The following is a 15514-nucleotide window of genomic DNA, read 5'->3' as shown; positions in this document are numbered from 1 at the left end:
ATTTTACTTTCTTTCAGTACAAAAGAACTGCAGATTATTTAAATAAAGTCCAAAGAAATAGAGTACCACAGTAAATTCTTATTTATTTTACAAGATATTCAGTCGTCCAAGTTGTGTGAGATGAGAGAAATTCTCAATGTCAACGTCCAGATGGGTGATAGCAAGCATATCTCCAAATGGAGGTTGTTTTGCTTTAATAGAACCATTTTTGTTCCAAAGTATTTTCTTTAGCTGAACAATTAGTAGGTTTTAGTGATCCTTCCTATGAAAATTCTTTGAAAATACTAATTCCAAAACTCTATTTGTGGAGAATTTTCATGGAGTCTTCCCAATAGTCAGTAAAGTTAAATAGCACAGTGCTCCCTCTGTGCAAAGTTATTCTTTTTTCAGGGGATTAATATTTTGCTAATTATAAAATGTTTAAAAAGTTTATAGAGACAAAATCCTTAAGCCATATTATTTGGCTTTTACAAGTAATCTCTATTCTCTTTACATGACACTGGGTTTTCATTCTAACTAATTCCTCAAACCCAAAATGTCTCATTCCTGTACTTTGTTGATACAGTACGAGCAGCTAATGTCAACAGGGTTAACTACAGGAATCGTAAATTTGGGATTAAACATTCATAATGCCTAATACAAATTAGTTTCTTTACCTTTCTGTTGCTAATTTTAATTCCCTCTGATTGTCAAGCACAAGTTAAGTGCCTTCACATGGCTCTTCACTGAATAAATGGTAAAGGACAAGTTCAAAAAGGAAATAAAATTTCAGAGATGTGCCAAAAACATGAATATGTATTTGGACTGGAGCCCTGGGGCAGGGGGGAAGAGGAAAAAGCCCTCAGCCCAGTATGAATGAATGGTGGTGTTCCCTACCACATGGCAGAGAGCATGAACCCCCCAGCAGCACCAACCAAGACAGGAGCCCTCCAAGTACCCAAATGTCACGTCTGCCATATCAGCTGAGACTCAGAGTGGCAACTCTCCGGCTCCTAACATACGCCTGTACTACCTTCTAAAGTGTTGCAATAACAGGGAAAAGAAACAACAGACATTTGGGCTGAAATGTATTTTGCTGTGTAGAAAGTATAAATCAGTTAATGTTATTAACTACTAGTAGCAGAATAGCATGTTGTAAAGGCCGCTAGGGATGCTTTACTGTGTAAAGCCATTACTTGAGAATATTGATTGATTACATTAGCAATCACTTAATAGAAGGCCTAACACTTGGTTTCAGATCACATATTTGCTATATATTTAACATTTTATTTATACACGTTGGTATTTGTTTGGATGTATACGCATGCTTGCATTCACAATTCTTAATTCCAGGTAATGGTATTTGCAAGCAGTATTCTAGGATGATGTCGTTATTCATCTATAAATTGTCATAGGTTATCTCATGAGGGGGCAAACACCATTTTCCAGCACATCCAATAGAAAGTATTACAGTGCACTGAAGAAAAAGGCCACAGCTAAAGGCACACTCTTTCCTTTTGCATTTATTGCTTCTAGGTGTTTTCTTTAAACACCAATGTCATGGGAGCATTTGTGATGACATTACTGTGTTTTCCCCTTGGACAGGAGACACTTGTGTGTTGTTGAAAAAGCAGATGGAATCATTCTGAAAAATGCTTATTTTTAATTATATAGGGAATTTTCCCTTTTTTAATCCTGTCAAATAAATTTAACTACTTATGGGACATATATTTCATTCCAGAACTAGAGAAAATATTAAATGACTCATTAGGCAATGCTGTTGATGTAAAACCATATGCGTTGACTTAGGAATACACTCCTCCAAAGGGAAATAAATTAGAGATAAATCCAAATTCTAATTCAAATCACTATTTGTTAAACAGATCTTATAAAACTGCTGATTCTAGATGCATCGGTAGGGATGGGGCAGGGGGCGCAGGCAAGACACGACACAGCACACCAAAAGATTTTGAAGATGTATTGGTATATATTTGAACATATATTTTCATCTTACAGGACTGGGTATCCTTTTACATTATCCCATGCAAAAATATTTTGATAGAGCCTTATCATATGAATAATAGCAAAAAGTTAACTATAAATATGCACGTTTGGGTATTTGCAAAGCAACCATGTCTACAAAGCATTACAGAGCATATTTTAATGAAAATTATGAGGACATCAATAAGATGAGAACCTATAAGGTATATTTAGTCTTGCTCCATGAATTGATGACATTTTTCCCAGGGCACTGGCACAGACACAATTAAATAAGTCACAGAAATATCTGTATATATCCATGTCAGAACAGAACTGTCTATGCAATTACCTTTTTTTCAGTATGAAGACAGTAAATTAATTAAATATGAACTCTATGCCTTACAAGTAAGCCTTATTCCACTTCCTTTCTTTCCTAAAGGAATTGTGCCTTGGGGGAAAAAATTACGTACTATCTGAAAGAGAAAAACAAATAAAAAACATTTTCTCCGCTGTGCCAGAAAACGCCTGCTCACAGAACTCCCCCTGAAGACCAACAGAATAACTGCAGGATGCACTGCAAAACCAGGCCTATCATAATCTCCTGAGATTTTGTTTAATCATTAATAGCATGGCAGCGTTTCAGTACTGCCATACTATTTTCAGTGATGCCTCGTGCATTTATCTTTGTATACAGATACTACTGTAATTCAACAGGGACTGGTCACACACTGTCCCTTAGCTTCTTTGAAAATTCCAGCCTCTTTGATAATAATATCTAGCAGTCCTTGAAAAAGATCAGAGATATTTTTCTAATTCTATAAAAATAGTAAGTATTGAGCATCTTACAGCTTTCCAGTTGCAAAGTACACATCTGCTTATCCATTGGATATTTGGTCAGATCCATGCTGCATGCAACAGTTGTGGTGATCCTTGGGGGAAAAAAAAAATATTTCTGATTAATAACGGAATAAAATTGCTCATCAGTAGAAATAAAAAAAGCTATGTATTCTTCTTGAACTAATATTTGCAGGCAAATATCTACTGCGAGGAAAACAAATCTAGTATTGACTAGTATCTAATGGGGAAAAGTAATAGCATCCAAACCAGGAAGCCACTCCAGAATAGCTGAGTTTAGTGGCAGTCTAAAAAGGTCATCCCCTGCTCCCTTCTCACTTACAGTGTGCATTTTCCTTTGTTGATATTTTACAATATATTTTACAATTTTGTTATATTTATCAAAATCTATTATAAAGCATAATCTGCAATAAATAATGCAAATCAATTGCCACAGCTTGCTTTCCTCTGTGGTGACTTCATTGCAAAACAACTGGAATGGCAAAGTACATTTCCCGTATTTAGTCTACATGAAAGCAAAAGGCTCTATTTAGGGAAGAAAAGGAGACCCATTATTAAATTTAAGAATTTAATCGTATCGGTCAACAATATTACATATTTGTAAAACTACAAGACTATGTACATTCTACTTTTTCAAATAGATCATTTTCTTAAGCATAAAATTATGCTAACCTGGAAAGTTTAAAAGGCAAGTAGAAGCCAAATATAAAGGTTGGTATGTGGTATATACATACCGTAGAGCATACAGGACAGTTCCATTAGGGTATATTCTTATAAGACGATTCTCAACAGTGATATCATGAAGAAAAGACTTTTTTGAATCAACTATGAAGGTATCTGGTACCCAAAGCATTTCCACAAGCCGACCATCTAAGCTTAAACTCTTATTACCATTGAAACAAAGTCTCTCATCAGTCCATCGCTGCCTTAGAAATATGGTAGCCGTGTAGTCCTGAAACAGAAAAAACAAAGTTATCATACAGAGCAAGCCTGTATTATATTGTTTTACAAAAGTATATAGAAACAGCTGTTGGACACAAATAGCCCGTGTCTCTCCATGTCCCATTCTTAAATGCTGGCACTCTGACAGCAGTTGTACTGGCTCTTGTACTGCCAGATTTTCCAGCACTTGATGTGAGGTTGACATCATTAAGAAATACTACCCTGAGTAGATTTTGTTAGTCATTGGAATTTTACAGTAAAAGCTGATGGCCTAAGTCTGGGGCTATAAATCAGCTGAAGTCATCAGAGTTTTGTAAGCAGATAATCTGTCTCTAAATCTTTACATTTTAGAATGATTTATATAAGTGGTTGCAAACATAATTTTGTTCACATAAACTACTAAATAATGCATTTTTAAGAAAACTTTGGAAAAAGTTGTATAAATTCAGATAGACAAAAGAAGTTAGTAAAATAGGAAGGGAATCATCTTTTAGCACAATTTATCCTTTCAGCATCACAAGGGAAACTGTGGTGCCAAATTTATCAAGACCTTGCATATAGCTCTCAGACCAATTCACCTTCAATTCAGATATGCCTTGTAGTCTTACATTAAAATCATGCTATTTCTTAGCACCTTTTTAATCAACTTTTGATTCTATGGTGTGTTTTTATCAGTATAAGTTCATCTTGAGTTCTGACCCTACTTCCCCCTTTCTAAATACTAATACTTACTAAGTACAGAGGGACTCTAGTATTCAACTTTTGTGGAAGCCTGAGTAATGAAATGGTGAGGTACTTTTATATAAACTTTTTAGAGATATATACATTTATTTATATGGGTACACTATTTTTTATATATACACACACAAAAATATTTTCTAATATTTAATATCTGGTTAATGAATTTTGCCTTTTATTTCTACGTACCAATGGAGGATCTTCAATTAGAAAAGTATACTCCATTTCATAGTTTGTTCAAAAATAAATGATACAAATGTAATGAAACACAGCTGGAATAAATTAGTGTGACAGTTAACAGTAGAAGAGAAAAACAATACAAGTTCAGCTGTGTCTAATCACATGGAAAGGGAATGGCTTCAAAGTCATGTGAATATATCTTTAATTTTCTGAAATGCATAAAGATTTAGACATTTCATCTGGAAAATAAATACTCTTCTATATGCCTTTCATCAGGATTAATACTCAGGAGCAAATTTGTTTGTAACTGAGAGGTGTGATCCGCATCTGCATTTCTATACTTATTACAGTGCTATAACCACCATCTGTAGTGAAAAATAAAATTCCATCTCCTAACACACATTGACTGCACAAGGGGAAAAGCCTCAAAGTCACATTGCGAGCAACTGAAAACACAAGACATTAGCTTATCGACAAGCAAAACAGGAAAGATTGAAAAAGCTACAATACCATATTTATTTCTGATATTGTATCAATGCTTGCAATATCCAGACTCATTCCAACTGACACAGGACCATCTGCAAAAAAGAGAAAGTCAGCTTCTAGCACATAGTTCTTCAATACTCAGTATTCAGGAGAACTGGCTACAAAATCTTCCACAAGACAATCCTTTTTTTTCTAAATGTTTAGTAGCTTTTTTAAAAGGAAATATTCCTCAAGCTTAGATTATGAAAGAATTTTAATGATTTCATAAGCAAAATATAATACTTCTAGACTAACAGTATCTTGGTTTTAATCAACATGCTTTATTTCCTAAATATTTCCTGGTTTATATGACTCCCCCGCCAAAAAAAAAAGTGCTGGGGAAAATGTTGCACAAGGTGCAGAAGGTACAATCCCCATGGTCCATCACACCCTTCTGCTCTGAGATGCAGAGCAGTGGAAAGAATTCTTCCAGTTGCAACATCTGGTCCATCAGATGTTAGTGAACTAAGGAGTTGCACCTGGCAATGTCACATGGTTAATATCCAGATGGGATAGCTGAGCAACTTTATTCACTGCCTATTTAAGAATATATTGTCTATATTGTGTCACTGCATTTTCATGTCTTGCTTATGACCATTAGCAGTTAACTTGTGATTTAAATAGTTGCATTTATAAAGGAAAACTAGTCATTTTATTCTCCTTTCAATATTAGTATCCGCTGAAGGTTTATTCAGTGTGATTAAATACCTTACCTAAGTAGTTGTCATTGTAACGTTAGCATGCTCAGACTCTTGCATTTTACAGTGTCAGAAGGAAGATCACCAGCCATGCAGTTTAAAATGCAGAATTTGTGCAGAGCTTTCATGGAAACATGACATTATTCCTGGTTGAATATGTGCAGGATAATTAACAGAGTACATGTACAAGGAAATTCATATTAAATAAATGCATCTTTCCAAGTAATGAAGAAGCAGAGAATGCAGCACTGAGAAATGCAGAAATACTTTAGGTAAGATCTACGTAGCTGATGGTGGCAGCGTATTGCAGGCACACTGCTGAAACCCCCTCTTGGCTCCTTGCAAAGCATTGTGTACATACCTCTTACATGCCCCCAAATGGCATCTAGAGGAAGATGGGTCCAACTCTACCCCACTGAGTAACACTAAAGAAAAAAATGTGTCATTCTAAGTGGTATAAGCATATTAGTATTTTTTTTTTCCAAAATACTTTCCATTTATAATGCATGTGTTAAAATTGTTAAACAGCTGGCACTCCTGAAGGAATCTACAAATGCTTTGTTCCGGCCTCACTTGAAAGTTCAAATATAAAGCTCCAGCTTAAACGAGGACTGTAGGCTTGCAGCATCCCCTGATGGTAATCTATGCCTTTATTACATACTATAAATTGTATATAGGGATTAGAAGACTTTGGAGGTTAACTTTGGAACAAAATTATTTGACTGAAAAGTTCAGACCATTGACAACTTCTGTTTCTTTCCATTCTTTTCAAGTTTTGATACTCCAAGAATACATTTAATGTTTTGTCCCTCCAGGGTTAAAAACCTGACCTCCTAGGAAACTCAGCCCAACTTTCTAGGATGCAACAGAGTCAATTGATACTTATGCTTACCATTGTACTATGTCATTATTACAGGTATAATATTGCCAGCCTCAAGAGAGGTGTCAGACCCTCAAAAAACATTACATTTAAAAACCAGTGCAATTTATGATCCATTTTCTGATTTTTTTTTTTTAAGTCTTCCTACAGAAGAACTTATGGAAGACTTAAGTTTTCCTACAGAAACCATGTATGACTATAACAGAGCATAATATTGCCAACTGTCACACAAGAATTTGGGGGGAACCTCATCATGCAAGGCATAATACTTAATAATGGACCATCCTAAGGAGATGACAATGCAGTGTTCAGCTGGTTATATGGGAATTGTGGCTGGGAATAAACAGACTCTTTCCTATATTTTATTGGTAGGAACAACACTTGATCCTTGCCTAGTTAAGGTAAGACAGGCTAGGGAAAATGTTCATTAGCAGCATTTCAGTATTATCAGTGCTATCATTACATATCTGAGAGGAAAAGCTGACTTTCTAAAAAGATTATTGAAGTTAAGTTAGGTTTCATTTTCTTGGAATCGCAGAAACAGGACTTTGTACATCTTTCTTTCCTGTTGCAGTATTTTTCAAAATATTACCAAGTAACACAAATGAATTGTAGTGTTGGGTGACTCCCAACCACCAAGAGACATCTAGCTTAGGTTTAGAGGTACTTCAAGCTCAAACCAATTGTCCTAGCACAGACCTGCCTTGTGGTTCAAGTACTAAGCAGTGGTAGCGTAGTCAGGACAAAACCATCCAGCTCTGCTAGCCCTGACAGTCTTTCACAAGCCAAGTGCTCACACTGTGCAGCCAGCCTGTCAAGCCAAGCACTCATGAAAACTCAGCAGAAAATTACAGATACAGAAACATGCCAGGGAGATGTGCAAGGAAAAAAAAAAAACCCACACACAATTATGGAAAGGGTCTTTATTAACACAATACAAGCTGCTGAGAATAGCTTTGCTTTAACAGTTAATTAAATCAGAACAATATTAAGAGTTAAATGCTAATTTCTGTGTGTGAGGCTAAATACAATTTACAGTGCCTTACTAAATAAGCAAAGTATTAATAACAGAATGAGTCTTCCCATAATTATCCACCAGGGTTTCCCCTGAACTTCCTCTGAAATGTCTCCTGCTGACAGTGTCAAAACCGAGGCAGTATACCAGATGAGGCTGCCAGTTCCTACATTTCCATATGTTTGGCAGGAATTGTCTGCACAATGACAACTTCAAAAGAAGTCTACCAATCTTCAGAAGAAAACTGAAGTCAGTCTGTCCTGCATTAGTGAAGGGAATCTTCAAAACATGGAAAAGAAATGCCAAAGGGCATGCCTTGTTACAGCAATGGGTGCACAATCTAATTAACATACATTTTAACTTGAACTGAAATTTGTGTACAAAGACCGTTACTTTATGCACTTCACAGATATTCAGAGTAATCCCATATAGTAAAGCAGCCAGAAGAGTGGTAGATAGCATACCTAAAAATTAAGTTCGGATCACTGCAATGATCACAGTCTGCTAAACTTTGTACCAACAAAATAAGCCACCATTGTGTCACATATGTATTTGTAACTCTGAAGACATACTATTTAAAGCAGTCAGCAGTATCATGAACTGCCAGTGTTGAGCTGTTAGCACCAGCTCTTTTTCATTTAGTTTAATAAAACTTAAATCAATTCTGACATTCAGAAATATCTCAAAAGGGATGGCTTATTTGAAGGAACACATCATCCTTGCAGCAATACTGGATAAAATACTACGGAACTAACAGAATTAGAAGGAAAAGTATCACTCAACTTATTACAGTTTCATGATGTCATGGTTTAACCCCAGCCAGCAACTAAGTGCTACACAGCCACTCACTCACTCCCCCCTAGTGGGATGGGGGAGAGAATCACAAGAGTAAAAGTGAGAAAATTCATAGGTTGAGATAAAGACAGGTAAAGCAAGGTTGAGATAATAGGTAAAGCAAAAGCCATGCACACAAGCAAAGCAAAACAAGAATTCATTCACTACTTCCCATCAGCAGGCAGGCATTCAGCCATCTCCAGGAAAGCAGGGCTCCATCACACGTAACAGTTACTTGGGAAGACAAAACACCATCACTCCAGACATCCTCCCCTTCCTCCTTCTTCCCCCAACTTTATATGCCAAGCATGATGTCACATGGCACAGCATATCCCCTGGGTCAGTTGGGGTCAGCTGTCCTGACTGTGTCCCCTCCCAACTTCTTGTGCACCCCCAGCCTACTCGCTGGTGGGGTGGGGTGAGAGGCAGAAACGGCCTTGACTCTGTGCAAGCACTGCTCAGCAGTGACTAAACCATCCCTGAATTATCGACACTGTTTTAAGCACAAATCCAAAACATAGCCTCATACTATGAGGCTATGAGGAGAAAATTAACTCTACCCCAGCCAAAACCAGCAGACACGAAAAATTGTTTTTGTCCACCTGATTGCCTGCTTTGCTTTGTTTTAGAGTATTATGGGACTTCTAGAAGTCGTGATACATTACACCTGGATTTTTTGGGTGCACTTCCCACCACAAGACATCTTTCTTGACAAATGTGTATTACATGAAGAGACTGGACAGATTAGGACAGGCCTTCTGACAGATCTCAACTATAATTGTTGGTACAAAGGCATCAGAAGCAGACCCATTTCTAGCAGGAATCAGCTTCAATCCTATTTGTTCACATCAATGATCTTTAGACAGTGATGTAGCTTCACTAGTACAGTTTGTGGACAAGACAAAAAATCGGTGGGGATCGTAATAACAGCTTGTCAAATCATCTGTCAAAAAAACATTTTAATACAGCCAAATGCAAGCAATTCATGTGGGGACAAATAATGCAGGCAGTATGTACAGCATAGGAAGCTATCTTGGCAAGCAGTGCCTTTGAGAAGGATTTAGAGGTTGTCACAGATAATCATTTCAACATGATCTTTCCATATTATGCTTTGGCAGAAGCACTATTGCAATGGGGAGCAATATACAGAATTAAATTATTTTGCAATCTAGACTGTATTGGCAAGACTGTTATGAGATTACTGTGACAAGATTTGTTTTCCACATTTAAAAAAAAAGTGCAAACAGCAGACAGTTCAATTGAGAGAGAGAAATAGTCCAGAAGAAAACACTCTGGAAGCTTAATATCAAAGCTTGTAACATGAAAATTAAGGAACAGCATTTACTCAGCTCCAGAAAGAGAAGACAGAGAGGTGACTTGCCCAGTGTCAGTAAGTGCACAGAAAAGATATCTAGCAGCAAATTGTACACATTCTCTGACAAAGGAAAGCAAGATCCCTGTTTACGGAAGCTAGAGATAACATGAAACTTCAAATAAATTGATTTTTTTCTAACTGAACTTAATCATTGTTCATCATTTAGAGTCTCTAGAGCTCAGCATTTGGGAGGGACAACACAACACAGGGGACCAGCACAAAAACCAAACTGTCCTGCATGCAGGAAGCTGGGTTTGGTGGCACTGACAGTCTCAGTGTCTCTTATTTCCATGGGAAAAGAAGGAAACTCTACATTATCATCCATATGCTGAAGTTCACAGTTTTGCACTAAGTCATTGATTCATTAAATCCCAATTTTAAGGATCCAGTAGGGATTCAAAAGATATTTTTTTTTTCCCCAATATACAACTGGTCATTCATATTTTGGGCTTTTTGCCTTTCTCTGAAAGATTAGACGTTGGCTAACTGGTACATAAAATAGTCTTTAGATGATGATTACGTGGTATTTCTTTCTCACACACCCTGTGAGCTTGTCTCACTAAATCAAAGGATCTTAGACACAGCTAACATTCTGGTATCTCCTGGTCTCTTTTGGGGGTAAGCTGTAAACTTCTGAGGACTAAAATGGCTTCATCTAATTAAAAACTCATAGAACTTAGTATAAACAACATTTGAGAAAAAAATATGATGACTCACCTTACACAGAAGGTTGGACTCAAAGATTTAATTCACTTTCTTGAATTTAAACTTTAAGACCATATTACTCATTACAAAGCTAAGGAAAATAATCTTTTAAACGTGGTTTAGAATAACTGATTTAAGCATGACACTTTTCTATACCACTTGAAAGCAGCTTCCATATTCAAATATACTTAGCTGTGACCTTTTCCTAGTGTCTCTAATTGGAACACTTAAATTATCACACTCAATCACAGAACAAAATCTATTTGTATAAAATTATTTACAAGATTTTATGCATCCCTTAACAACTCTATGAACCTGATCCAAGGCTCACTGAAGTCAGCAGGAATTGCTCATTAATTCAGAGAGGTTTGGCACAGCACCTAAAGTCATAAAATTGGTCTACACATTTTCAGCAGAAAACCTGATGTTGGAATCAGCTTGTATTGCTGAGATAAAGTGTCAAGGTTATGTAGCACATCTAAGGGAAATAACCATGCATTTTTAAATCCCTTACATCAGCTTTTCTATAGCAGACTTGCACATCTATCTAAAAGTCTAGGATGGATATTACTACGTTAAGGCATACCATCTACTAACACTAGTATAGGAGTATTTCATATTCCAGTCCAAAGAATGGCTAAAATCATTCTAGATTAGGTAATTTTTTTTAAATTTGCTAATAGAACTTCCCAGGTCTAGCTGTTCAGCTTATTAAGACTTGCTTGATGAACCAGCTCAGAGGGATATTAAAATGCTATAGTTAAGGAAAGAGAACGTTCTTAATAGTAACATTCAAATGAGGGAACAGCCAAGCAACCAGTGCAGCTGGGATTCCTCTGTACAAAACATTGTGTAAAAGTACACCCATAATTTGGTAACTGGTATGTGCCACCCACCATGGACAAACATAAAATGCTCAATTTTACTTGTCTGCAAGCCTTTGACATACTAAGACTGGCTTCAACTAATCTAACTTTAGGCACCTAGAGATGGGAATGGCAGCCTGCATTGGGCATAAGTTGCAGTGTTTGGGTAGCAAGGGTCTGCAGGGGTGACCTGTGGGGGAAGAGATGACTAAAGGTGAGATTAATCCAGCCTTAAAATCTAGACATCTTAATTGGAACTGATGTTCCAATCCATGCAAGGAGAGAAGAATTTTTATGTTGTTATACACAGTCATTGGATTCAAATGAAAAATATCTTCATAATCCCCTTGTTAATGACACTAGCCGAGTTGTATCCGCTTAGGTAATTTCCAGTCATCTGCTGATCCCAGCACAAGGACCAAACACAAACAAATAGGCAAATGGAGGGGTTATTAAACTAATAACTTATGAGCTGCCATAAGATTTCCTTGACTAGTAAATACTCCTGTTTCTCCTGGTTTTTAGGAAAAAGTAACTTTCACTTTATGATCATTTGTTTATACCTAATGCTTTCTTTTCAGGACTAAAAAACATTTTGTTATATATTAAGGAGTTGTGTCACTGATTTTGTAAGAGTATGATTGTATCTTGGCAGCAAGCATCACTTCAAAAATCCCCATTTCCTGCCTGAAGAAAAATTTCAAGGACAAATAACTTTGAAATGACTTTGAATTACGTTATTCTAGAATTCAGGCTAACCTCTGGCCCCCTCACACTTGATAAAAATCAAGTTTCAGTTGTTCCATTACAACTAGCTAACATTAAGCTCAAAGCATTGTAGATACCAATATATACCAAATAATACCATCTAGTTTTGTGACAAATTTCTTCACACTTATTTATGAGTGCATATCTAACTGACCACACAAACAAACAGAAACATACACACTTTTGAAAGCAAAGGAATCTCGGACAAAAAAATAAAAAAGAGTACCAAGCGTCTTAAAGCAGCTGACTTCAGGACATTATTTTTGGATATTTCTGCATATCAACATACACATACTAGGTTGCCATTTTATGCATATCCTTTCATGCACTTCAGACAGTAAACATAGATCTTGGGGTTAATATGCATATACATTCTTTTCTGTTCATGTTTCTAGAAATATAAGTTTCCTTCTCAGAGTAAATCAGCACTGATATGTTGACACAATTAGAACTGTGAAGGCTTTTATAGTAGCTGATGATCTCCACCAGTACCACAATACCCCAGTTTATGGTTTTATCATGCATTTGTTCATTAGTCTACTCAAGTCTAAGCAGTACTTTGATCTGAAATCCATCTTGGATTGGTCAGTCTCTTAGTATTAAGATGTAACTCTCATACTAAAGGAATTACGGATTTGGAGGATAAGGAAGGTAAAAAGTCACAGAAGAGGTATAAATGACTCAATACTCTGGCTTCATCAGCTATTTAGCAGGTGTGCTGTAGCCATTGATATGATTTTGAGTAAAGCCAGTTATACTGAAATCTTTCTCACAAAGAACAGATACAAGGTACACCAGCAGCAGGCAGATAATATCCATAGAAATAAGGAGAATATTACATGGAACAAAGCTAGGATAGCTGTAGTTACACAGGTCAATATAACCCACCGATTTGTTAAGCTGACGGTTTAGGTGGTTTACTAGCTCTGCTTCTGAGAAGAGCAATAGCTTCTCCTGGACCGGAATCTCAAAGCTGCAGCCCACCTTGCCAGTAACAGAGAGGGGTCAGGGCTGAGCAGATACCACTCCCCACCCTACCCAAAGCATCTATCACATGGAAAATGATCCCCAATGATCTTGCAAAAAGCTACAGGTCCAAAAGTCAGAATGAACACGTCCTGGGCCATCCTAACCTAAATTATCCCTACAAAAAAATCATTTCTCAGAAAACCACCAACCCTGAATTTAGGAATGGCATCAATGAAAAGTATTTTTCAGAGTCTCATCCCATTCCTTCAGCAGCAGGGCTAATGTAGATCCAAAGATTTTGGAGACCGTGTTTGCATGCCTGAGCATGGCAAGTATATGCAGCGATGCTGGCACCGTCTGGAAGTGCTAGACTGGCTCTGCATATGACACAGACTTGATCTGTGCTTGAGCTCCTCTGGGATTTCCAGGCAAACACAGCAAGTCCTTAGCATCCCTCTGAAAAAAATTCCCAGGCAGGAAGAGAGCTATGCCCTTGCTGCATTACAACAGCTGAGAAAAAATTTGGCTCACATTAGAAAAGGGAGATTCGTAACTCAAAAGTCCATTACTGTTGATCTTAACTATTATCATAGGATTTTGTAATGAAATTCTGTTTGCTGTCTACCAAAGCACATCCATCATGGGTGTGCCAACCTACCTCTAGTACTACCATGAAGTAATGAAATATACTAATGGCCACCAAACATGTAGTTATTTTCCACTATGCATCATCTCCAGTGAGAATAGGTTTATTTATTAGCATTACTTTTATTTTGCTGAAATTAGTCTTAGACCATGTAAATGCTTTATAGCAGTTGTATCAGCAGCTGAGACAATTACAATAAAACCAGATGAAAGAGTCTTCCCTTTCTCCTAAACCTAAAATACAGATTTATGTTAATATTTTTATGAAATTGATTCATTAATTGCACATGATATGGAGTGCCCTTATTGAATAGGTATTTAGAGAGCAAGAGATAACAGTATGGTCTGAGAAACTCTTTAGTCAATCATTTTTAAGCAGAATATAAAGAGATATAAAAGTCTTCATTTGAAACCTCTAACATTTCTGAATATCTAACTTAAGAACTATTGCCTAGCATTTACTCTGTAATTTTATTTTCCGACAGACATGTGGTGCTGAGCATCTTTTCAAGATGTAGGATAGCTTTTTTTTTAGAATTCTGCAGTTACTCCAGGCAGAGATCTTCACCCTGCCTCGTAACTCTTCAGTATTTCTGATACATGCAATAGCCCGATTCAAGCAAGGAAGATGTTTGTCAACATTGGCTGCACTGCAGGACAGTATAATCAGCCTTGGTGCAGTAGGCTATGTGGGTCTTCCAACCTGGTGACCGTGGCTTTATGACACAGGGAACTGACATTTTCAATTCCTTTTCCATCACAGTTCTGCAGTGAGCCAGCTCAGTGACCTTTAAGACCCGAGGCAAGAAATATTTATTAAATAATTCTCTTGCAATCTTATAGGAGATGCACATAATACTTGGCATAGTAACAAGATTTGCCTGTGCTCTTACAAACAGTTTAATACATAAAGCTTTCTTATCTTTAATCAAAACTTTTACAGTTATTATTTAGGAAGTTAGGTGAAAAAATGCTTGTAAATAGGTAAGGTATTACAGCTTATTTCACTGAGAACACATGAACATCAATAGCCAAGTTTCTAAGTGAGTCTGAAGTTTTGCTTGTGAATGCCTGGAATATATGTTTTGCCTTGGGCCACAAAAGCTATTACGCTATATCTTATTATATCAGAGTACATCATGTATAATCAGATCGGTCACTGTCAAACATTGGAGAAAAAAAGAGTACAATGAAAAAATATTTGCTCTCATTGCTGAGTTTCAGACACTGCATTATGTTATGTCTCAATCATATTAAAACAGCTTTTCTACTTACTATCAAAAAATGGACGTAGATATTTGTTGTATCCTTTTATTATTTTTTGTATAGTTGGAGGTAGAATTTCACCTTTTCCTTCAGCTTCAGGAATTTGCATTGACCTAAAAGGAATGAAAAAAGTGAGGACATTTTTAAAAATCATCAATTATAGCAGAGATAACATTCCAGGAAAATGCTATATTAGATTCAAGGTTACTAACAATTACTGCCCATCAGATAACACATCATGAAAAATTTGTATGTTTGCATTTCACAGCACTGTAGAAAAAGAATGTTCTAGAA

General features: G+C 36.6%; 1 protein-coding gene across 1 annotated transcript in view; it reads right to left on the bottom strand.

The window, feature by feature from the left end:
- The window catches only part of LOC104034521 (gamma-aminobutyric acid receptor subunit pi-like), a 35027-nt gene extending 19734 nt beyond the window's left edge, over positions 1 to 15293 (bottom strand). The window contains exons 1-4 of the mRNA XM_075717534.1: positions 15230 to 15293; positions 5185 to 5252; positions 3549 to 3766; positions 2806 to 2888 (exon numbers count right to left, since the gene is read on the bottom strand). Coding sequence (XP_075573649.1) covers positions 2806 to 2888; positions 3549 to 3766; positions 5185 to 5232 — 349 coding nt within the window. The 5' untranslated portion in view covers positions 5233 to 5252; positions 15230 to 15293. The remainder of the gene's footprint in view (positions 1 to 2805; positions 2889 to 3548; positions 3767 to 5184; positions 5253 to 15229) is intronic.
- Between the last annotated feature and the right edge of the window lie 221 nt (positions 15294 to 15514).

The sequence above is a fragment of the Pelecanus crispus genome, chromosome 10, assembly GCF_030463565.1.
Source record: "Pelecanus crispus isolate bPelCri1 chromosome 10, bPelCri1.pri, whole genome shotgun sequence".
In the NCBI taxonomy this organism is placed as follows: domain Eukaryota; kingdom Metazoa; phylum Chordata; class Aves; order Pelecaniformes; family Pelecanidae; genus Pelecanus; species Pelecanus crispus.
This window is presented reverse-complemented; position numbering and strand designations above follow the sequence as displayed.